General features: G+C 40.5%; 1 protein-coding gene across 1 annotated transcript in view; it reads left to right on the top strand.

Moving 5' to 3' along the window:
- Positions 1–23,844, top strand: part of Hsdl2 (Hydroxysteroid dehydrogenase like 2) — a 190,458-nt gene that overhangs the window by 47,666 nt on the left and 118,948 nt on the right. Inside the window, exon 3 of the mRNA XM_067142200.2 lies at positions 22,303–22,516. Coding sequence (XP_066998301.2) covers positions 22,303–22,516 — 214 coding nt within the window. The remainder of the gene's footprint in view (positions 1–22,302; positions 22,517–23,844) is intronic.

Raw genomic sequence — 23,844 nt, forward strand, 5'->3', positions numbered from 1 at the left:
AACAACAGATCAGTGTTAACTGTGTTTTAGCAGTACTTACAGGAGCTTTACAGTAGATAGTGAAATTTGCCAGCAGGTATATGTAGGCACCTGTAATTCCTTAGAAGCAGCAAATCCAACCACAACATCCCAGGCATATTTTACAGGCTTTAAATCAGTATTGGTTTCAATAATTTTAAAGCCATTTGTACTGACAGGGAAATGTGTTAAGTCTCCTGATGTAACTAGTAATTGGGGATCATTTAAGGGTTTCTTCTGCTGGTGCCATAAGTTCAATTTGCTAGGGGAGAAATAGCTGAAAAGCTTAAACTAAACATTGTTGTCTCTGGGTTCAAGAATGTGTTCCGAAATGCACGAAAGTTAAAGTGAATATAAACAATACCTAGCTGACAATCATCCAGATTTAGAGGTATATATTTGTTTTTAATATTTGCAGGTTAATATCAGATCCAATCTTGGAGTTTGTCTAAAAAAATCCATTAGCTCAGCTTGGTTGTTTTTTCTCTCTCGAATTAGCTCACTGAGAACCAAGTGAGAAATATTAGTGTGTAGCCAGTTTGGAAATAGAGTAAATGAACATGGAGAAAGCATGGCACTTGGTGCTAGAAATAAACTGCAGAATATTTTGAAAACTTGCAGCCACGTGAATTGTGAATTGCTTTAAACTGGATTCCATAATGATGATACTTCTTCTTCCGCCACGGTAATCCATGGGAGTTCGTGGGTCAGGCTGTGGATCATTGACGTCCATCCACTTTTTGCACCTCTGGATACATTGGAGATGCATGTCGCTTTTGTGATACTGCTTAGATCTTAATTCTGATCAACTTTGATGCTTCGTATAGGCTGTTATTACTGTGTGCTTGCCTCGCCCAAAGGATGAAGGACTCTGATTATATAATTGTAATTAGTGCCTTACATAAATTGTTTGTGCCTTCATGTTTAGTTACTGAATCAGTGGAATTGAGCAGAGTTGTCTCCACTTTATTCATAACACCCACACTGTTATAGCCCCATTTGTAAACAAGAATGTTGAAACTGAACTTCAAGCTTCTAATTCTTTTACTATAACCATGTGCGCCTCCGTAACGTAACGGTTAGTGTTATTAGCTGCCATCCTTGGGGGCCTGGGTTCGATTCCCGGTACTGCCAGGAATTTCAGAATGGCAGGAGGGCTGGTATGTGGTTGAAATGGTACATGCAGCTCACCTCCTAAGGGGGTGTGCCTGAAAAGAGCTGCACCACCTCAGGATGAGGACACAAGTTTACTTACTATAACCATAGATGCTTCCAATAGGTTAGATTTGAAGTTAGTTCTGGTATTAGAAAGATATTTAATCCCAAATGTTTGGGTTAAAATCAGCTTGTTAGAATTTGATAATGTTAGTGGTGAATATTATCAGTGGTTCATGTTTGTGGGTTACTGTAGTCACGTCGTAGTTCGTGAACCATGGGCAACGGCTGAGTGGCCTAGTAAGTGGTCCTAAGAGTCGGGATACCAGTTGCTATGGAATGGGAGTGGGCATCTCGGACATATTCTGAGTCCTGGCCCTCCTTGTGCTCAGGCGGCTAGGACTATACAATCCACCGGTGGTCCATAACCCGTTAGAGGAGAGATCCTCACTTGGACTATGTGTAAGTAGGGTAGCATCCTGCTTCATGAATCTACCATGCTCAGAACATTTTAAGCAAGCCTCGGACCTATGGGAGTAACGGAGTCCCACTCCCATTTGACTGGCGAGGGACTCCTTGGAAACAACTTGGCGAACGAAATGGAATTCGATGGGGAGCTATCAATATTAATGGGGCTTATGGAAGAAAGAAGGTAGAACTGGCTGCGTCAGCAAAGTGGATGCATCTGGATGTGCTAGGAGTAAGTGATATTTGGGTAAGGGTACATAACGAGGAAGAGATAGGAGATTATAAAGTGTACTTCACGGGTGTTAGAAAGGGAAGGGCAGAGTCTGGGGTAGGGCTCTTTATCAGGAATACCATTGCACGTAAAGGAGCGAATGATGTGGGTAGATTTGTAATTTGGAGGAATTAGGACTAGAATTGTGTCCGTGTATTCACCTTGTGAGGGTGCGGATGAGGATGAAGTTGACAAGTTTTATGAAGCATTGAGTGACGTCGTGGTCAGGGTCAACAGCAAGGATAGAATAGTGCTAATGGGCGATTTCAATGCGAGAGTTGGGAATAGAACTGAAGGATACGAAAGGGTGATTGGTAAATGTGGGGAAGATATGGAAGCTAATCGGAATGGGAAGCATTTGCTGGACTTCTGTGCTAGTATGGATTTAGCTGTTACATTCTTCAAGCATACATACCGCTACACATGGGAGGCTAGGGGTACCAGATCCATAATAGACTATATCTTAACAGACTTCGAATTCAGGAAATCTGTTAGGAATGTATGAGTTTTCCGCGGATTTTCTGATGATACAGACCACTATCTGATCTGTAGTGAACTAAGTATCTCTAGGCCTAGGGTAGAGAAAGTGAAATCTGTCTGCAAACGAATAAGGGTAGAAAATCTCCAGGACGAGAACATTAGACAGAAGTACATGGATATGATTAGTGAGAAGTTTCGAACAGTAGACAGTAAGCAGGTTCAGGATATAGAAAGTGAGTGGATGGCATACAGGGATGCTGTAGTAGAAACAGCAAGGGAATGCCTAGGAACGACTGTGTGTAAAGATGGGAAAAGGCGAACATCTTGGTGGAATGATGAAGTGAGAGCAGCTTGTAAACGTAAAAAGAAGGCTTATCAGAAATGGCTCCAAACAAGGGCCGAGGCAGACAGGGAGTTGTACGTAGATGAAAGAAACAGAGCGAAACAAATAGTTGTTGAATCCAAAAAGAAGTCCTGGGAGGATTTTGGTAACAACCTGGAAAGGCTAGGTCAAGCAGCAGGGAAACCTTTCTGGACAGTAATAAAGAATCTTAGGAAGGGAGGGAAAAAGGAAATGAACAGTGTTTTGAGTAATTCAGCTGAACTCATAATAGATCCCAGGGAATCACTGGAGAGGTGGAGGGAATATTTTGAACATCTTCTCAATGTAAAAGAAAATCATCCTGGTGGTGTTGTGAACAGCCAAGGTCATGGGGAGGAGGAAAATGATGTTGGTGAAATTATGCTTGAGGAAGTGGAAAGGATGGTAAATAAACTCCATTGTCATAAAGCAGCAGGAATAGATGAAATTAGACCTGAAATGGTGAAGTATAGTGGGAAGGCAGGGATGAAATGGCTTCATAGAGTAGTAAAATTAGCATGGAGTGTTGGTAAGGTACCTTCAGATTGGGCAAAGCAGTAATTGCACCTATCTATAAGCAAGGGAAGGGGAAGGATTGCAACAACTATCGAGGTATCTCATTGATTAGTATACCAGGCAAAGTATTCACTGGCATCTTGGAAGGGAGGGTGCGATCAGTCGTTGAGAGGAAGCTGGATGAAAACCAGTGTGGTTTCAGACCACAGAGAGGCTGTCAGGATCAGATTTTCAGTATGCGCCGGGTAATTGAAAAATGCTACGAGAGGAATAGGCAGTTGTGTTTATGTTTCGTAGATATAGAGAAAGCATATGACAGGGTACCAAGGGAAAAGATGTTCACCATACTGGGGGACTATGGAGTTAGCATTTACGAGGTTTGTCCGGAAAATACGTATAAATCCGTCGGGGTGACGTATCACGTATCGTGGAGGCGCCGCCAGGTGGCACTGCTGTTGTCGCCAATCTTCTCAACGCTCAGTTCGAGTCGGAGAGCTCTGCGTGTCAGTAGCAGTGTGCGGCTGCTTGTTGAAAGTTACCCGTTTTCACCTGCCGTCGGTAGGGAGCTCTCTCTGATTGAGGAACAGCGCATCAACATCAAGTCTACCGAGCTCGATAGCTGCAGTCGCTTATGTGCGGCCAGTATCCAGTATTCGGGAGATAGTAGGTTCGAACCCCACTGTCGGCAGCCCTGAAAATGGTTTTCCGTGGTTTCCCATTTTCACACCAGGCAAATGCTGGGGCTGTAACTTAATTAAAGCCACGGCCGCTTCCTTCCCACTCCCAGCCCTTCCCTGTCCCATCGTCGCCATAAGACCTATCTTCGTCGGCGCGACGTAAAGCAACTAGCAAAAAAAAAAAAAACCCATCAAGTCTCAGAGCTCGTGTGGCCCGAGTTCGACCGGATTTGGCACAAGGGGGCAGGTGGATCCTTCATCACGACAATGCGCCCGCTCACACGTCGCTCATTGTGCGTGAGTTTTTGGCCCGAAGCTCAATCACCGTGACAGACCACCCGCCTTATTCACCCGATTTAGCCCCTTGTGACTTCTTCCTGTTCCCGAAATGCAAAATGGTGCTTCGGGGGCGGCACTTGGGTGATGTGGAAGCCATCAAGGGAGAAACGACACGGCAACTGAACAGCATCACAACTGAAGACTTTCAACAATGTTATCAACAGTGGAAACGGCGTTGGCAGAAGTGCATCTTGTCTCAGGGAGAGTACTTTGAAAGAGATCATATTGTAATACCTGAATAATTGTCAAATAAAGTTATTATTCAACTTTTATACGTATTTTCCGGACAAACCTCGTATGTTGACAATTGGGCTTCAGTGAGAATTGATGGTAGAATGAGTTCTTGGTTCAGGGTACTTACAGGGGTTAGACAAGGCTGTAATCTTTCACCTTTGCTGTTTGTAGTTTACATGGATCATCTGCTGAAAGGTATAAAATGGCAGGGAGGGATTCAGTTAGGTGGAAATGTAGTAAGCAGTCTGGCCTATGCTGACGACTTGGTCTTAATGGCAGATTGTGCCGAAAGCCTACAGTCTAATGTCGTGGAACTTGAAAATAGGTGCAATGAGTATGATATGAAAATTAGCCTCTCGAAGACTAAATTGATGTCAGTAGGTAAGAAATTCAACAGAATTGAATGTCAGATTGGTGATACAAAGCTAGAACAGGTCGATAATTTCAAGTATTTAGGTTGTGTGTTCTCCCAGGGTGATAATATAGTAAGTGAGATTGAATCAAGGTGTCGTAAAGCTAATGCAGTGAGCTCGCAGCTGCGATCAACAGTATTCTGTAAGAAGGAAGTCAGCTCCCAGACGAAGCTATCTTTACATCGGTTTGTTTTCAGACCAACTTTGCTTTACGGGAGCGAAAGCTGGGTGGACTCAGGATACCTTATTCATAAGTTAGAAGTAACAGACATGAAAGTAGCAAGAATGATTGCTGGGACAAACAGGTTGGAACAATGGCAGGAGGGTACTCAGAATGAGAAGATAAAGGCTAATTTAGGAATAAACTCGATGGATGAAGCTGTACGCATAAACCGGCTTCGGTGGTGGGGTCATGTGAGGCGAATGGAGGAGGATAGGTTACCTAGGAGAATAATGGACTCTGCTATGGAGGGTAAAAGAAGTAGAGGTAGACCAAGACGACGATGGTTAGACTCGGTTTCTAACGATTTAAAGATAAGAGGTATAGAACTAAATGAAGCCACAACACTAGTTGCAAATCGAGGATTGTGGCGATGTTTAGTAAATTCACAGAGGCTTGCAGACTGAACGCTGAAAGGCATAGCAGTCTATAATGATAATGTATGTATGTATGTATGTATGAATATTATCGCAGCATGTTATCAAAACTTTACAGATCCGTATTCTCAAAGACAAAATAGTTCCATATTGTGCAGATAACACTAACACAAATTTTGCTAGTGTGAAATGACAAGGAAAAACAAATGTTCTCAGTTAACTGCAGAATGAACTAGGAAGGAAAGGAAAGGAAAGGTTGTGGTGTACACATTGCTCACAATTGTGTCCAGAATGCTGCACATCAGTTACCCATCGATATTGAACTTATTGTTGTGAAAATCTATAAATTCTTCTATCTACACTGTGAGGTTACCTCAGTTGAAGAACTTCCGTGATTTTGCCAGCGTAGAATACAAAAAGTTGGCTGTCATAGCAGTACCAGGTTTCTCAGCCTCTTTCCAGCATTCCACAGAATCTTGTTAATTTATGATGGTTTGAGATCATTCTTACTCCCTGACTAGCAGTTCCTGTCCAAGAGTAATAAGAAAGGTTTTCCAAGACCATGCCAGTGAGGTGTACATGTGGTATAGTCATACTTCATTGCAACTTTTCAGTGATACTGTGCCTGAGATGGAAAGAATTGATACCGGTATTTCTGTTACCGAGGTCACTTTAAAATATCAGGAATTAAAAGAGAAGCTCATTTCCAGGATGTAAAAGTAAAACCTGAATCTTAATTGATACCATGTGTGGTAAAATAAGTTTATCAGGGGAAGTTGATTCTTACCGTGTTGTCTGTGAATAGTCCCTTCAATGCCATTGGTTCCTGGTATCAAGTGGTGGTAGCAGGAGCTTTTTCTCCAAATATAGGTTAGTCGTAACAGACAGAACTACAAAAAATTAAAATATCACTACCTGCTGTGTGTTCCAGTTTGATGATTATTGATTGATATGTGAATAAATGTTGCCATTTGGCAATTAATTTTTGAATGCAAGTGTTACCTTAATTCTCCCCTGTGAACCATGTGACCTTGATTGTAATAAATTAACTTATTGTTATTATTTCAATCAAATATCATCAATACGGATCAAAAATGATATTTATCCCATGTGACCTTGCCATGGTGGGGAGGCTTGCTTGTCCCAATGAAGCAGATAGCCGAACTGCAGGTGCAGCCATATCGGATGGGTATCTGTTGAGAGACCAGACTAAGGAATGGTTCATCGAAAGGGGGGTAGCAGCATTTCGGAAGTTTGGATGATTGACTGATATGGCCTTGTAATAATACTCAACATGGCTTAGCTGTGTTGATACTGCTACACGGTTGAAAGCAACGGGAAACTACTGCCGTAACTAACTCCCGAGGACATGCAGCTCTCTCTGTATGAATGATGTACTGATGATGGCTTCCTCCTGGATAAAATATTCCGGAGGTAAACTAGTCCCCCATTCGGATCTCCGGGTGGGGACTACACGAGAGGGGGCGATCATCAGGAAGATGAATACTGACATTCTGCGAGTCGGAGCGTGGAATGTTAGAAGTTTGAATCGTTGTGGTAGATTAGAGAATCTGAAAAGGGAGATGGATAGACTAAAGTTCGATGTAGTTGGTATAAGTGAAGTACGTTGGCAGGAAGAACAGGATTTTTAGTCAGGTGACTACCGAATTATCAACACAAAATCAAACAGAGGAAATGCAGAAGTTGGTTTAATAATGAATAAGAAAATAGGGCAGCGGGTAAGCTACTATGACCAGCATAGTGAAAGAATTGTCGTCAAGACTGACACCAAACCAGTGCCCACCACAATAGTGCAGGTCTATATGCCTACTAGCTCAGCGGATGACGAGGAAATCTAAAGAACATATGAAGAGATGTGAATCTAATTGTGATGGGAGGCTGGAATGCAGTGGTAGGCCATGGAAGAGAAGGTAATACGGTAGGAGAATTCGGATTGGGACAAAGGAACGAAAGAGGAAATCGGCTGGTTGAATTCTGCACAGATCATAATTTAGTCCTTGCCAACACTTGGTTCAAACACCACAAACGACAGCTTTATACGTGGACGAGACCTGGAGACACTGGATGGTATCAAATAGACTTCATTATGATTAGGCAGAGATTCAGAAACCAGGTGTTGGATTGCAAAACTTTCCCAGGAGCAGACGTGGACTCTGACCACAACTTGTTGGTCATGAAATGTCATCTGAAGCTGAAGAAGGTGAAGAAAGGAAAGAATGCAAAAAGATGGGATCTAGACAAGTTGAAAGAAAAGAGTGGGAGGGATTGTTTCAAGGAACATGTTGCACAAGGACTAAATGAAAAGGCTGAAGGAAACACAATAGAGGAAGGGTGGATAGTCATGAAAAATGAAGTCAGCAGGGCTGCTGAAGAAATGTTCGGAAGGAAGAAAAGATCAACTAAGTATCAGTGGATAACTCAGGAGATACTAGACCTGATTGATGAATGACGAAAATACAAGAATGCTAGAAATGATGAGGGCAGAAAAGAATACAGGCGATTAAAGAATGAAGTGGATAGAAAGTGAAATGTAGCTAAGGAAGTATGGCTGAAGGAAAAGTGCAAGGATGTCGAAGGCTGTATGGTCCTGGGAAAGGTAGATGCTGCATACAGGAAAATCAAGGAAACCTTTGGAGAAAGGAAATCTAGGTGTATGAATATTAAGAGCTCAGATGGAAAGCCACTTCTAGGGAAAGAAGACAAAGCAGAAAGATGGCAGGAACATATCCAACAGTTGTATCAAGGTGAAGACTGTGACGGAATTAAAGTGAAAATCCTCTCTTGTATTATCCCTTTCGACTTGGAGCTTCTAACCTAAAAATTGGTAAAATTGAACCTTTGCCATGGCATTGACTAAATTTATATTTTTAAACATGTTTGTGGGCTAATTGCCGCTGCTTGGTCTCTGAGCAGGCATGAACTTGCTGTCAAGTCTCTTTATTCTAAGAGCGGTATGCGCGCGCATCTTCCTTGGCTGTACCAGGTGATTTAAGCATGCCTTGGTAACGAGTGGTTGTTCATCGCCGACTGGAGAAGATGGACGTTGGTTGTGCTTGGTACTCACATTTTCACGTGAACTCAAGAACCGCTATGGAAAAAGGATAGTAGGAACTATCCTCCCGGGGCATTCCCCGGAGAGTTTGTTTTGATTTCTTCTAGTATAGCTTGGTAACTGATTCATCCTCCAATATTTATTTTAAAAAAAAACATTGGGACGTGTGATTTACTCATATCCTTTTGGTCTCCTGTATTGGATATCTCATTGGAAACTTCAAGACTGTAAGTTCTGCATTATTTGTTACTCTGGGAGTTGCTTTGAGTTGGGAACCTCGCCTCTTCAACTGCAAATGATCTCGTTTTAAAAGGATTGATTTACGCTTGGTTTTCAAGAAGTTCGAAAACAGTGCTTTGATTCTGGGAGAAATGACTTTCGTTTAATCATTATTGTTTACGGGGTTCTAATTTAGAAGCTGCGTCTAACATGTTTCCAACCTGTTAATGGTTCTCTAAAAGTAAATGAATTTTATGTTATTCTTTGGGTATGTCTTAACTACATTATGATTTTTCTGGGCATTTGAAATTCAAATAATAATAATGATAATTTTGCTGTGAGGTAAAATAGTGAGAAGTTTTCACAAGGACTTTAGTAATTGCATTTTTCCTTGTTCCTTTCTGGGTTTAATTGTTTTATTTCATTATTTTTGCCCCTTTTAGGGATTCTTACTCATCCGTTTTTCTTTTGTTTTCCTTATTTGCATTGTCGTGCTTGTGTCTTGTGACTGGGTTATCCTTGTAGGCCTAGTTATGGTGCTGCCCTGGGGAATTGATGATTATTTTTGGGGGTGTTGCATTTTGCATTGTGTTGACTGGATACCCTGATAGGAGTTCTTTAATTTTCCTGTTCGTTTCCTTGGGGGAGTTATTTCCTTCCTGGGCCTTTGCTATTTCTGTAGTTATTTGGGATGAGTTTCCTTGTGAAAACTCCTCAAGAAGCAAGTCTCCTATCTAGTAAATTTAATTTATTGTCAAATGTCTATCTGGTATACCAAGAATCTGTGACCTTCAAAAGGTATTTAAAATGCAAGATCAAGGTCTGTGAATTTGAACAAATTGATTGAAAGGGTGAGCTTTAAAAATTTCTTTTAAAACTTGTAGGGGTATCGGCCGATTCCTGCGCACACTTGTTAACTGTTTAAAAAGGAAAAAACATTTAGGTGCTTTGAGGATGTTCAGTTTTAAATTTTACTCCATTATTATCCTAAATAAAATCTCATGGTATTCATAGATCTAGAAAGGGCATTTGATAATGTTGATTGGACCAAGCTATTTAAGATTCTGAAGGCGATTGGGATCAGATACCGAGAACGAAGAATTATCTACAATCTGTATAAAAATCAGTCTGCAGTGATAAGAATCGAGGGCTTTGAAAAAGAAGCAGCAATCCAGAAAGGAGTGAGGCAAGGCTGCAGTTTGTCCCTTCCTCCATTTCATTGTTTACATAGAACAGGCAGTAAAGGAAATCAAAGTGGAATTTGGAAAGGGAATCACAATCCAAGGAGAGAAAATCAAAACCTTGAGATTTGCCGATGATATTGTTATTTTATCTGAGACTGCAGAAGATCTCGAGAAGCTGCTGAATGGTATGGACGAAGTCTTGGGTAAGGAGTACAAGATGAAAATAAATAAGTCCAAAACAAAAGTAATGGAGTACAGTCGAACGAAGGCAGGTGATGCAGGAAATATTAAATTAGGAAATGAAGTCTTAAAGGAAGTAGATGAATATTGTTAATTGGGTAGTAAAATAACTAAGGATGGCAGAAGTAAGGAAGACATAAAATGCAAATTAGCACAAGCAAGGAAGAGCTTTCTTAAGAAAAGAAATTTGCTCACCTGAAACATTGATATAGGAATTAGAAAGATGTTTTTGAAGACTTTCGTGTGGAGCGTGGCATTGTATGAAAGTGAAGCATGGTCGATAACTAGCTCAGAAAGAAAGAGAATACAAGCTTTTGAAATGTGGTGTTACAAAAGAATGCTGAAGGTGAGATGGATAGATCGAATCACAAATGAAGAGATTCTGAATTGAATTGGCGAGAGTAGATTGATTTGGCTAAATGAGAATAGTTACTTTTAACTTGGCTAAATTTGACGAGAAGATGGGATAGAATGATAGGACACATCGTAAGACACCCAGGACTTGTTCAGTTGGTTTTTGAAGGAAGTGTAGGGGGTAAGAAAGGTTCAGTTGGTTTTTGAAGGAAGTGTATGTGGTACGAACGCTAGGGGTAGACCAAGGTATGAATGTGACAAGCAGATTAGAGCAGATGTAGGATGCAGTAGTTACGTAGAAATGAAAAGGTTAGCACAGGATAGGTTGGCATGGAGAGCTGCATCAAACCAGTCTGTGGACTGATGACTCAAACACCACCACCTTAATCATGTATTAAATTAATCATTAATTATTTCATTACATTCCATTCATTACCAAGTAGTTTTACATGAAAACCAGCGCAAAATTAATGAGAATTTGTAGCAACATTTTCAACACAAACCACCACCAATGAATGCAGTGAAGAAGAATTTAAAAAAGTATCCCTCTAAACACTCATCACTGTGTATAGAGTCATAAATGTTACAGGATTGTGAGTGACTGCAAAGAGACCTTGATAAAGTTGTGAGGCACCACTTTACATTCTCTTGAAAAAATGTTGCTTTTCTACTTGACTTGTTCACCAACCGAATCATATTTTTATTTTTTTAAATGTGTTAATAATATGCTTGTTTTATTTTAACTTGTCTTTTGCCCATCAGCTGATAATGCACCTAATGTGGATGAAATATATCCCGAATTAGCATATTTATGTTGTGAATAATAAATAACTACTGGTATTTTAAGGTGGAATTTTTAATTAAGAATCTTAAAGGATACCTGCCAACCCTTTGATTTACCCGGAAACTTTTCATTTTTTAACTCTTCTTCCGATTTTCTGATTTATTTTTACTTCTTCCTTTTTTTGACCAATATAACCTCCAGTACGGTCAAAACTCTTCCCTAGGATAAGTATAAATTCTTATGTGCTTGTGTAATATACGCAACCTCATTTTCAAGCGTATTTATTTGATGTTTTATTTCGGTAGTGTATCGTCCGTCGCCTTCATATACCGTGTTTCCCGCTCACCATAGCAAAGTGTGCGCTGTACAGCTGGGGATTCGGGATGGAAATCATCTTGCAAGCAAGAGAGGTTCGCACACGCTTGCGACTCAGGTAATCAGGATGAAAGAATGAGTTTGTTACTGTGTGGTTTGCGCACTGTTAAACATAGTTTCTGTGCGTAGTTTCGTTGGAGTTGTAGGCCACGTGTTTTTTCTTGCGTTTATGTGCCCTCCCCCCCAATTGTCAAAGTCGTATATTAATAATGTATGAGATGTATTGAATTGTTTTGTATGTGGTAGTTTCACATTTTTTGGTGCACAGTTTTAATGAGTTGAATGTATTTCAGGGAGTTGTGTCGGTGACAGTTTCTGTCATTTTCTCTTAACATTTTGGCCAAAAAATATAACAAACATCTCCAAGTGTTTCTGTTCATTTTACAGTCAAAGGAAACTATTATGCATTTTGTTGCATGTGTTGGTGTGATATAAATATTATTCGTATGCAAGTGTCATAAATGAGAATGATTAGGTACATTTTCTTGTAACCATTTTTATGTTATCTTGTTTAAGGTTTTAAATTTAATGGTCAATTCGCATAGTAACTGTAAATATGTATGCCTTTTACCTTGTCCCTTTTTCACTGAGACCGTGGCGCAATATACATGATGAAATCCAAGAATTAATCTTCCTATTTTTCATTTCTAAAAGTTGGCAGGTATGCTTAAAGATTAGGTTTATACTATTGACAGTACGGGCTTAAAATGAAATTTATTTCTTGTAATTTAATGTACACTCAATGACTATAGAAGGAATTAACAACTAGCAACTTCTGTATATTTTCAGTTAAAAATTGTGTTCTAATGTTGTGAAGAATGTTTATATAAATCTGGTCTCTCAACATCACATGAAGTGATGGGGCAAAACTTCAATGAAGCTGGTTCATCTGGCTTCATTGGGTTAATCTTGCTCCACATACATCACCTTGTAGCACATCGGCTACTTTTGTTGCTTCTTTCCACCCTGAATTTCGTTGCAGGACCCTATTTCCCGGACTGCGGCTACCTTCCCGGATGTTTGCTCAAGACATATCCTAACTTCTTCTGTAATCTTAATAGACTACAAAAGATTCATGCCACTCTTCTCCAACTCTGTCCCACTAACTACTTTTATGGTGCCAGAATTTTGTCCCGTGGAGTTTTCCCGGGCAGTTTTCCCTTCAGGAACGCCAAATCTAATCAAATCGATTGGCATGACATAGCTTTCTGCAGCGTTGATGCACGTGGTATGATTCTGTGTGTGTAATTTCTTGAAAAATCTTTGGCATGACATAGCTTTCTGCATCAAGGGTTATGAATTTCATGTTGTTGGTCCGTATTGAACTGAGAATAACATATGAATAGTAACACAGTAAAGGTTTCCACCTATTCAATACTAATATGTATTTACAATATTATAAATTACATGGAACTAGTTTCGACCCACCTAGGGGTCATCATCAGCCATATTTAAGCATACATAAGTTTTGTCGAATCCTAAAACATGTTATTTTTAACTGTAATAATCTTACGGATTTATAATTTATAAAGTGAAGTGTGGTAATGAGATGAAGAATGTTAGTATGGTACAGGTGAGTAGTAATTAATATTCCTCGTATTATTATTAATTACTACTCACCTGTACCATACTAACATTTTTCATCTCATTACCACACTTCACTTTATAAATTATAAATCCATAAGATTATTACAGTTAAAAATAACATGTTTTAGGATTCGACAAAACTTATGTATGCTTTAATATGGCTGATGATGACCCCTAGGTGGGTCGAAACTAGTTCCATGTAATTCATAATGTTGTAAATACATATTAGTATTGAATAGGTGGAAACCTTTACTGTGTTACTATTCATAGCTTTCTGCAGCGTTGATGCACGTGGTATGATTCTGTGTGTGTAGTTTCTTTAAAAATCTTTAAATGCTCGATGCTCCAATGTTTGCAGTGGGATACTGTCTCCCACCTTTGCAGTACACAGATCTAAAGTAAATTGTTGCTAGTTGCTGTTCACAGGGTGTGGTAGAAATGCTGTGTTGATACAGTCTCCAGCACTTAATTCAGATACATCGCTGTAGTTTTGCATTGATCTACATTACGTGATTTTTTTTTCTTTCACATTTGATCTGAAAAATAATATTGGCGTAAGTGACAATGTTCCTAGATCTTAACTCCCTATTTCTATTGTTGGGTTAAATGGCATTAATGCGTAGCATATATCATGCAACTGTCTCATACACATGCTGAGTGGCTCAAATGGTTAAGGTTCTGGCTTTCCGAGCCTAAGTTGGCAGGTTCGATCCTAGCTCAGTTCAGTGTACTTTGGAGGTCCTTGAATACGTCAACCCACAGGACAAAATTCCGGCATCTCGGCGTCTCCGAAAACCGTAAAATTAGTTAGTGGGAGATAAAACCAATAATATTATTGTCTCGTAAAAAAAGACAAAAACAATTAGAGAGGATGTTTCCACAAGTATCATATTATGAAGTGGGAATGAAAGAATCGGTTCATAATTAACATGCAAATATTCTTAAGGAATTTTCAGTTATAATTTTGCAGTACTCTATATAGAGTTCTCTAGAGCTTGAACACAGCGCTGGTGAAAGTTACTTATGAATTATTTTAAAGGGAGCTGTAAAAAGTGCATTGTGTAAATCTCTTTCACAGGAAATGAATTACAGTTCAAATACCAATTTTTAATTTTCATCCACTCTGTGATAAGAGACTTCCATGGTTGTCTAGGGTAACGTTCTACCTCCTCATTCCGAAACTAATTTTTTACTTAAATTTTTGGAATACAAATTTCTGAAATTCACTTCCTATATAGTGTTACAGCAAAATAACTTGCCACAAAAATTAATAGACTTAAAAATGCTACAACAAAATGCGATTGTAGTCCTCCATCACAAAATAATAACGGGGACAAATTAACGTAGCTCCTTATTGCAAACTTGGTTGAAGCCTACCCTTCCATCAGTAGTGAAGTGTGAATCTCCAGTATTCCACTGCTTCAGCCTTTGCAGTTACCCCTCCCTCAATTCCCGTCGAGGAGATCACCGTGAATATCAAAGCTGCTATTCGCAATTTACCATCTGACCAGGCAGAAGAAATCCACCACGAAGCCTCACGGATACTGAGAAAGGCAGCAGCTCTGAAGAGCAAACTCACGGTTCAAGAGAGGAAGGCCATTAAAACTCTGAACATGGACGAGTGTACTCATTCTTCCTGCGGATAAAGGGATCGCCACCGTCACCATGGCTACTAATGATTACACTGCGAAGATGTCGGAGGTTTTGGATCCAGAGACCTATCACAGACTAACGAAAGACCCAACTAATCAGATTCTACGTAACATCAACAGCCTTCTTAAGGCCTCATCATTGCCAGACAATGTGATGAGGGAAACCTCCAAAAGTGAAGCTCTACCTCCGAGACTATGTGGCTTACCCAAGATACAAAGGACGACATACCTCTACGACCCATCGTGAGTGCTATTGGATCACCGAACTACAATATTGCTGAACATCTGGCCAGCGTACTTCAACCTTACATTGGTGGCACACAGTCGTTTGTCAGAGATTCAGGCCACTTCATAGAAAAGCCAAAGACCATCCAGTTAGAAGCGGAAGACTTGCTTGTCAGCTTCGACGTGGTCTCACTCTTCACTAAAGTACCTGTTAATGTGGCTCTGGACATTACCAACTTGTTCAACCATTGCTTCACAACAAGCTCCTTCCTGTGGAATGACAATTTCTATGAACAAATCAACGGTGTCACCATGGGCAGTCCTCTGAGTCTGGCGATTGCAAATTTCTTTATGGAAAAGTTCGAACAGATAGCAGTCGAGATCGCACCACTGCAACCTAAGTTGTGGCTGCGCTTCGTAGATGACACCTTTGTGATGTGGAGCCTTTGGACAGGAACAACTATAGCTGTTTCTACAGCATCTGAATAGAATTGACAACAATATTCAGTTCACTATGGAGAGAGAAAACGAAGGAAAACTCCCTTTACTCCATGTTCTGGTAATGAAGACGCACAATTTAAACTTGGGACACACAGTGTACCTCAAGCCGACCCACATACACCGCTATCTTCAGAAGACTTCCATCCACCACCCACGACAAAAATACAGAGTGATTAAGACTCTAGCCGACCATGCTAGGAGAATTTGTCAACCTCAGCACTTAAACGAGGAGCTCAGCCACCTCAATATGGCTCTATTTGCTAACGGGTACAGCTATAAAGATATTTAGCAAGCACTCCATCCCAGACATCCAACAACCGGGGAGAAAGAAGACAAGCGGCCAACAGCTAAAGTCTTTGTGCTGTATGTTGGGAAAATAACTGACAGAATAGGGAGGCTACTGGAGTCCCATGGGGTGAAAACCATGTATAATCCAAGAAAATCCAGGAACTACTTAGGTCTGCCAAAGACAAGCGCCATCCTCTCTCCACAGGAGGTGCCTACAAGATCTCGTGCAGCTGCGGCCAGTTTACATAGGCACTACAAAACACAGCATCGCCACACAACTGAAGGAGCTTAACAGACATAGCCGGCTGGGACAAGCGGATAGATAATCAGTCGCTGAACACTCACTGCTAGCAGACCATGACGTACAGTACAGTGACACCAAAGTACTGTAAACTACTCTCTTATCACGCTCAGCTACAAAGAGAAACCATTGAAATCCTGAAGCACACCAACAGCTTCAACCGTAAGGAGGAATCTGAACGGGTAAACAAAGCCTGGTTTCCAGTCCTGAAAGCCTTAACTGCTGAAGGACACGAAGGCTGCGGCAGAACAGAAAAAGCAACAGGTGATCAGTTCCCTGTCTCCGCCAAGGCAGGTCGATGTACATCGGGCTCCTCAATGCTTCAACCGTTGACCGAAGAACAGCCAATCAGCAACCGCCCCTCGAGCATGATGGACCAATTGGTGAGCAGTGCACTGTAGCCTGCACTATATAAGGAGGTGGAATTACAACACCATTTCTTTGCACTGTGAGCTTTGCTGCTATCAAAGTCACTTGGAACACTTCATAATACAGATCAGATAAAAGCCGTACATCTGATCTGTTTTTTGACATGCTCTATTGGTGGAAAAAATATTTAATTCCCTCCATGGGAACTTAGAATTTCCACACTTCATAATGCCGAACACAGTCCTCGGTGAAACATCTCGACCATCACATGCTCCTGGACCACGGCCTACAAGCCTGGTAAACACTGACATGATTTGTAATGCCTGCCATGAGAGCCTCAATTGCTATATTCGTGACCTTGCGAATCCAGAGACTTAGCTTCACTAGTTCATTGTTGTTGAGCCTATAATTATAAAATTTTTGTTTCCCTTGCATTTTAACCTTTGTTGCAGTTAATTACAAGTAAAAAGATAATGTTGTGTAGGCTAATTTAGTTGGCCATAATGAAATTTCTGATGGAACTGGTTACTTCAAGAGAAACTTATGAAGACATACCTGCCTCAGAAACTGTGTGACCAAGGGAGTTGGCTACATACACAGTATGGGTTGTGAAGCGTTAAGCTAGCATTTGGAAGATAGTGGGTTCAAACCCCACTGTCGGCAGCCCTAAAGGTTTTCTTGGTTCCTGTTTTCACACCAGGCAAATCCGCTGCTGATAATCTGTATCTGATAATGTAATGTTAAACCACTGGCAAGAAACAAAAAAAAAAAAAAACCTCTGACCTATCTTGTTACTCATTTTCTTCTAAAGTACTCGGAACACATCAGAGTACTCAGCGTTTACCAACCACTTACTTACACAAGACACAAATATGTAGCCATTAACACAAGTGTGGATGTTCTCCACAACAACTGTAAAGGACACATTCTTAATACTCTAGAACAGTATATTTAAATTTTATGGATATACAGGTTGCGGCAGAAATACCGGACAAATTTTGGATGTAAATAACTCAGCAACGCAACAAGCCATTCACAATTTTGTTGCGCAGTTTAAAAGAGCAGGGTTTGCCATTTATGTCACATACAGTAGATTGGAGCGAACTAAAGGTCGTATTGGCCACAGCTTTCAAACAGGTGTTATTGTCGTGGTGTGCGCGGTCTTGGCCTTACATTCGAGAACACTTGCATCGTCTCATCCGGGCTAGTCAGCCAGCCAGTCGCTAGCATGGCGTGGAGTGGTGAACACCGAGGTTTCGTGATTGAGACTTATTTCAAAAATGCCAACTCTGTTACCACAACACAGTGTTTGTTTTACAGACACTTCGGCTTAGGTCGACATGAGAAAGTTCCGAGCAGGAACACCGTTCTGTTATGGGTGAACAGTTTAAGAAAAAGTGGTTCGAGTGTGAAAACGAAGCCGCATGGTAGGCCTCGTAGTGTCCCAATACCAGAGACCGTCCGTGCAGTGAGACAAGCCATTACACAATCTCCTCAATGTTCGGTGCGTAGGCATTCACATGCTATGGGACTCTCGGATCACACTGTAAGGAGGATTTTACACGCAGACATGAAGTTCCATCCATACAAAATGGTCGGTGTTCAGAAACTCAGTGGACGTGATTGGGCCAACCGCAGGGGTGTTGTGAGACTATCCTGGAAGCTGTAGCAGCTGGCTCCAATGTCCTGGCAAGTGATGAAGTGCACTTTCATTTGTCAGGCTACGTTAATAAACAAAATTTTCGGTACTGGTCTGCAACCAATCCTCAACAGCTCCATGAGCGACCTCTCCGCAGCGAGGTGGTTACTGTTTGGTGCGCTGTCGCTGATTTTGGAAATGTAGGCCCTTACCTTTTTGAAGAGGAAGACAGAACTGTAACATCAGATCGTTATGTACAGCTGTTATGCAACTTCCTGCAGCCGACACTCACCGACTTAGGTAATCCTGCTGTGTGGTTCCTATAAGATGGTGCCACTGCACACACTGTCAGGGTATCGATGGGTCTCCTCAGAGAAATGTTTCCAGGACGTCTCATCTCCTTACAGAGTGAGGTTCCATGGCAGCCCGTTCCCCTGAACTCGCCCCGTGCCATTTCTTTCTCTGGGGATATTTGAAGGATCGCGTCTTCCAACGTAAGCCGCGAACACTACATGACCTGAAAGCTTCCATCCGTGAAAAAATCAAGGCAATACCACAAGACATGCTCAAGCGAGTCATGCTGAACTTCAGGGAGAGGCTTCAGATGTGCATCGAACAGGATGGCCGGCATTTGGATGACATTATTTTCAAAACCTGGCGTGTATGTGACGCAAATGGCAAACGCTACTCTTTCCAACTGTGCAATAAAACTTTAAATGGCTTGTTGCATTCCAGAGTTATTTATGTTTGAAATTCTTCAGGTATTTCTGCCGCACCATGTATATACAGTGAACGTACAAATTGAAATACATTTTTTTCAAAACTGGAAGACTGCTAACTTTACAGGAACATTTTCTCTGCTAAAGATCTCTTTCCAATTTTATTTTATTGTTAAACATTAAGGGATTTTGCAAAACTCTACTACAGTTTTTACAAAAGGTGTTAAATGCTTGGATGAAAAAGTAATTGAAAGTATTATATCATCACATACTTAGATTTCAAATCATCTAAATAGATCTGACACGCAACATGATGTGGAATTGTTTTAATGACTGCAGACTATGTATGGTTTAAATTGTGCATTAATAGCTTGTCTTTTTGTCATTTTATAGTTACGATTACCATAATTTCTTGTACATTTTCTTCCTCAGGGAACAGTACACTCAATATTGATGTAATCTGCATTTTCATCCAACATGATCATTCCTTTACCGAGCACATCTATAATACAGTAGCTAAAAGGCTTGACAGACACTATCTTATCTTATTGGAGAGAAGATGGTACCATGTTTTGTGCCCTCTGTTACATTCTTCAGGGCTACAAATGCTTACTTCATTTTTCAGTAAAGTATATTGAAAAAATCTGCAGTGTTGATAATTAATAATGGACACTTTTTCCAGGAGTCCTATATGTGTACTAGGAAGTGTACTAATATAATTTACAGTAGATAGATAGATGATAATGTTTTTATCATGGCAAAGATAGGGACAGCTGTCCCTGTCTTACACTTAAACAGTAACAGAAATAAATTGATAAATAACTAACCATAAGTCTTAATAAAGTAACCATTCATATACTTTGACTATGTAGAGCTACTGAACTATAGCTAAGAGTAACTTCTTATACATTAAAAGTTATAAAAAGTCAATGTGAAAGAGCAAAATCTTACAGAAACATAGTACAGTTTTGAAGAGATACGTAAACAGGTACGTTGTAAACAAGAGAAGTACTAAACGAAGTAAAATTCTAATTATACAGGAAATAAAAGTTACTCTTGTACTATGAGTTTCCACCCAAGTTGAGGAAGGTACAGGGGAAGGATAAAGTGGATGGGATGAAGAGGATAAAAAAAGAGGGTGAGGAAATAGGAAAGTGACTGTCTTGCTGCCTTGCTGTTTGTGTCTTTTCATCAGATATTTTTTACACACACATTTAAATTACTTCGACAGTGATTCCCTCTGACGTCTTAAGGCTGATTGTGCCATTCCCACATTGCAGCAACTGTGGAGGAATTGCCATATACTTGAGGACTTATGTGATTATGTATGGTTTGTGCTCTTTGTGTTTTTTGCGTGGTGCAGATAGAGATTCTGGAAACCTTCTTTAAGGTTTGAAGGATAATTGAGATTTAAAGTTTGTTGCATTACGGTTAGGTAATGGATATGCATAAACACCATCTTGTAGCTTGGTGTTGGATGATGTCACATGATCTGTGTATTTAATGTTGCAGATAAACCTTACACATGCCTTTTGCAAGCATTGTAACTTTTGTAGTGCTTCGTCATTGCCATCTTTATAAACTACACAGTTCAATCCAATGGTCGTACAGCATACCTTGAGACCTTAGCTGTTCAGGGTATGTCAAATTGAAGTTATACTCCATCTGTGGGCATAGACATGCATTAAACTGTCAGGTGATCCCTCAAAACAAAGTGAATAGAGGTGCGTCCATGTGTCGTTGTGAGGTACACAAACTACTGTGGTTATTTGAGTGCGTTGTACGTCAACCAGCACATCCCATGCGACATCTTAATTAGGTTCAATTCGCAAGGGCTGTCAGTTTGATCCAGGAAGGATGGACTTTCGTCATGTTGCTGTGGATCTCAATGTGTCTCCGTCAGTTATTCAACGCTTGTGGAATCGCTATAATGAGGGAGGCCAGTTCACAAGGAGGGTTGGACAAGGTCGTGAACGCATGACAACCCCACAGGTTGACCGATATCTGACCATCTGTGCGTTGCGGCATCGTTCAGCCACTGCTAGAGAACTGCAACAAGACCTCAGGAGGGTCACTGGTGTCACGGTGTCTGACCAGACAGTAAGGAACAGGTTAAGAGAAGTGTCCTTACGACCCAGACGTCCTATTCAAGTGACCTGTTTAACGCAGCAACATCACACAGCTCACCTTCTGTTTGCCCATACCCACGTCATCTGGGAACTTTGCCAATGGAAATCTGTGTTGTTCACAGATGAGTCCGGATTTCCCCTGACACAGCATGATGGACGTCAATATGTATGGCGACGCCGTGGTGAGCAGTACTTGGCAAATGTTGCCCAGGAAGGCGACCGAGTTCTGTGATGGTGTGGGGTGGCATCAGTATTGATGGCCATACAGATCTTGTCATCGTCCGTGATAATCTTATCGCTGCGGGATACATTGAGCAGAGACTGCTACAGCATGTCTTGGTTGCTGCATACGGTGTTGGCCCTGAATTCGTACTCATGCAATGCCAGGGCTCATTTAGCGCACATCACCAGAGCTGTCTTGCGAGAACTAGACATTCAAGAGATGGAATGGCCAGCAGTGAGTCCGGACCTTAATCCCATCGAGCATGTGTGGGATAGGCTTGACAGAAGTGTTCATGGGTGTCCTGTTCCACCATACTCTCCAAGACCTTGAACAGGCTCCCTATAAGAATGGGACCTGATACCGCAACGTGACCTCCATCGACTTATATGGAGCATGCCATGTAGGTGCCAAGCTGTGATAATTGCTCGTGGAGGACATACACCATACTGAAGCTCTCCAACTGTGATAAAAATCCACCCTGGAGAACTGTTATCACTTTGTTTTCGCCCCTATTTGGATATTTCAGTTTCTGTTCTGAAAATGAATGTGAATCCATTGATGTTCTTTTGTATACTTCAATGGTAAAGAATAAAGGTTTAGTTGGTAATATGCCTGGGTGTGAGGTATTGTTTTGTACAGCATGGCATATGTTCAAAAACATGTTCCCTTAAATTTTTTGAACTGTGTATATCACAGTAATTAAGATTTGGCATAACTAGCATTTCATTTTTTAAAATTTGAATTTAAAGGGAAATGTAAATTTGAATTTGTTTTAGATTGATTTAATCAGATACAGTAACTTACTTGCTGAATGTCTTGTTATTTATTTGTAGGTCACCTTTAATTTCAAATTAGCTACTGTAATCCTTGGTGCATATTGTGCTCTAAATATTTGGGTATTATCTTTTCAGTGGAAGCTGCTGGTGGGAAATGTCTACCATGTATAGTGGATGTACGGGATGAAGCTCAAGTGTATGAAGCTGTTGCAAAAGGTGTAAAAATGTTTGGTGGAATTGACATTCTAGTTAATAATGCCAGTGCTATATCCTTGACTGGAACATTGCAAACAGAGATGAAACGATATGATTTAATGAACAATATCAACACTCGTGGTACTTTCTTAGTGTGAGTATAATGCATGTAATTCATTGAGTTCTTCAAGTTGTAACCATTTGATGATAATAATAAATATAATCAATAAAATATCATAAAATATATCATAAATGAAAATATTCAAAAACTTCATAAAATATTTGAAATAAATTAATATTATTCAAAATAATGTATTGAAATGTCTGTAGTATGGGCGCCAGAGTTCACCAGAATGGATCCCTCGAATTTTAATAGAGCATGATAAACTTTATATCCCAGGGCGTGTACATAATGCTGCGTTCTGGTACATCTGCTGCAGGCCTTACCTAACCTCCTGAAAACGACTAAATAGGTAGAAACTGCACCTAGGTTCATCAATAACTCCACTGATTCTAAAATAGCTAACTAAATTCTTAACAAAATCTGTGCATGAGCACCTCATCAACACACAAAAGTATACATATAATACACACATAAAATATTGCTGGAAGACTCCATATTTACAACAACAACAATGAAAAACAGTGGGAAAACGAAAGCGAGAACTAAACTACCATTTATAGATAGTCTAATGAACAATGTACATACATGTAGATAAATACCCTTCACTTTCTCTGTATCAATACTGCTTGCCAATTCTCATAATCAGCACTTCTAACATCACACAGATACTGTACCTCGTAATACTTTGTTCACAGGCTTTAACACTTGTTGTAAAGATGTATACATTTAAGTAACACACGCTTGTTGACCTTGAACATAAATTATGGAAAGTCTGAGATAGCTTTCACCAACATATAATGCCAGGCCGCCACAAGTGCTACAATACTTAATGCGCAAGTACTCCACAATCAGTCACTTTCCACGAACATAACAAGACTATGCTCCACGAACGGTTGAAGTCCAGTCCATTGCAGCCGTGTCACTCCAGTACCGTGTATCAGCACCACTTCCTTCGCGTACAGTGTGTCAGTTGTGGGTCTCTTCCATAGTGATTGTTTGGTTCCTGCCGTTTGATCAACCTGTATAGACATCAGCATTCCCCTTCCTCTCAGATAATATGTCAGGATTGGTCCTTGCCAGCCAATCGTCAGTGATCCTTTTAACAAGACCATGCCCTGAACTTCCCCTTGGTGCCAGGACATAAACAAATGCTGGGGTATATCACATGAGTCATCAAACTTTCCTAGTACCACAACAAGCTTGTCTCATTAGACTGGGATATATACATGACTCATAGAACTTCCCGACAACAAGTATATCTCAACAAACACTGGGATGCCCGCATGAGTCATCCGAATTCCCAGAGTCCAAGATAGCAATGTTTTCCCACTTGTGCAAAAACAAATTACTCATACTAC

This window comes from Anabrus simplex, chromosome 2 (assembly GCF_040414725.1).
Source record: "Anabrus simplex isolate iqAnaSimp1 chromosome 2, ASM4041472v1, whole genome shotgun sequence".
NCBI lineage: Eukaryota > Metazoa > Arthropoda > Insecta > Orthoptera > Tettigoniidae > Anabrus > Anabrus simplex.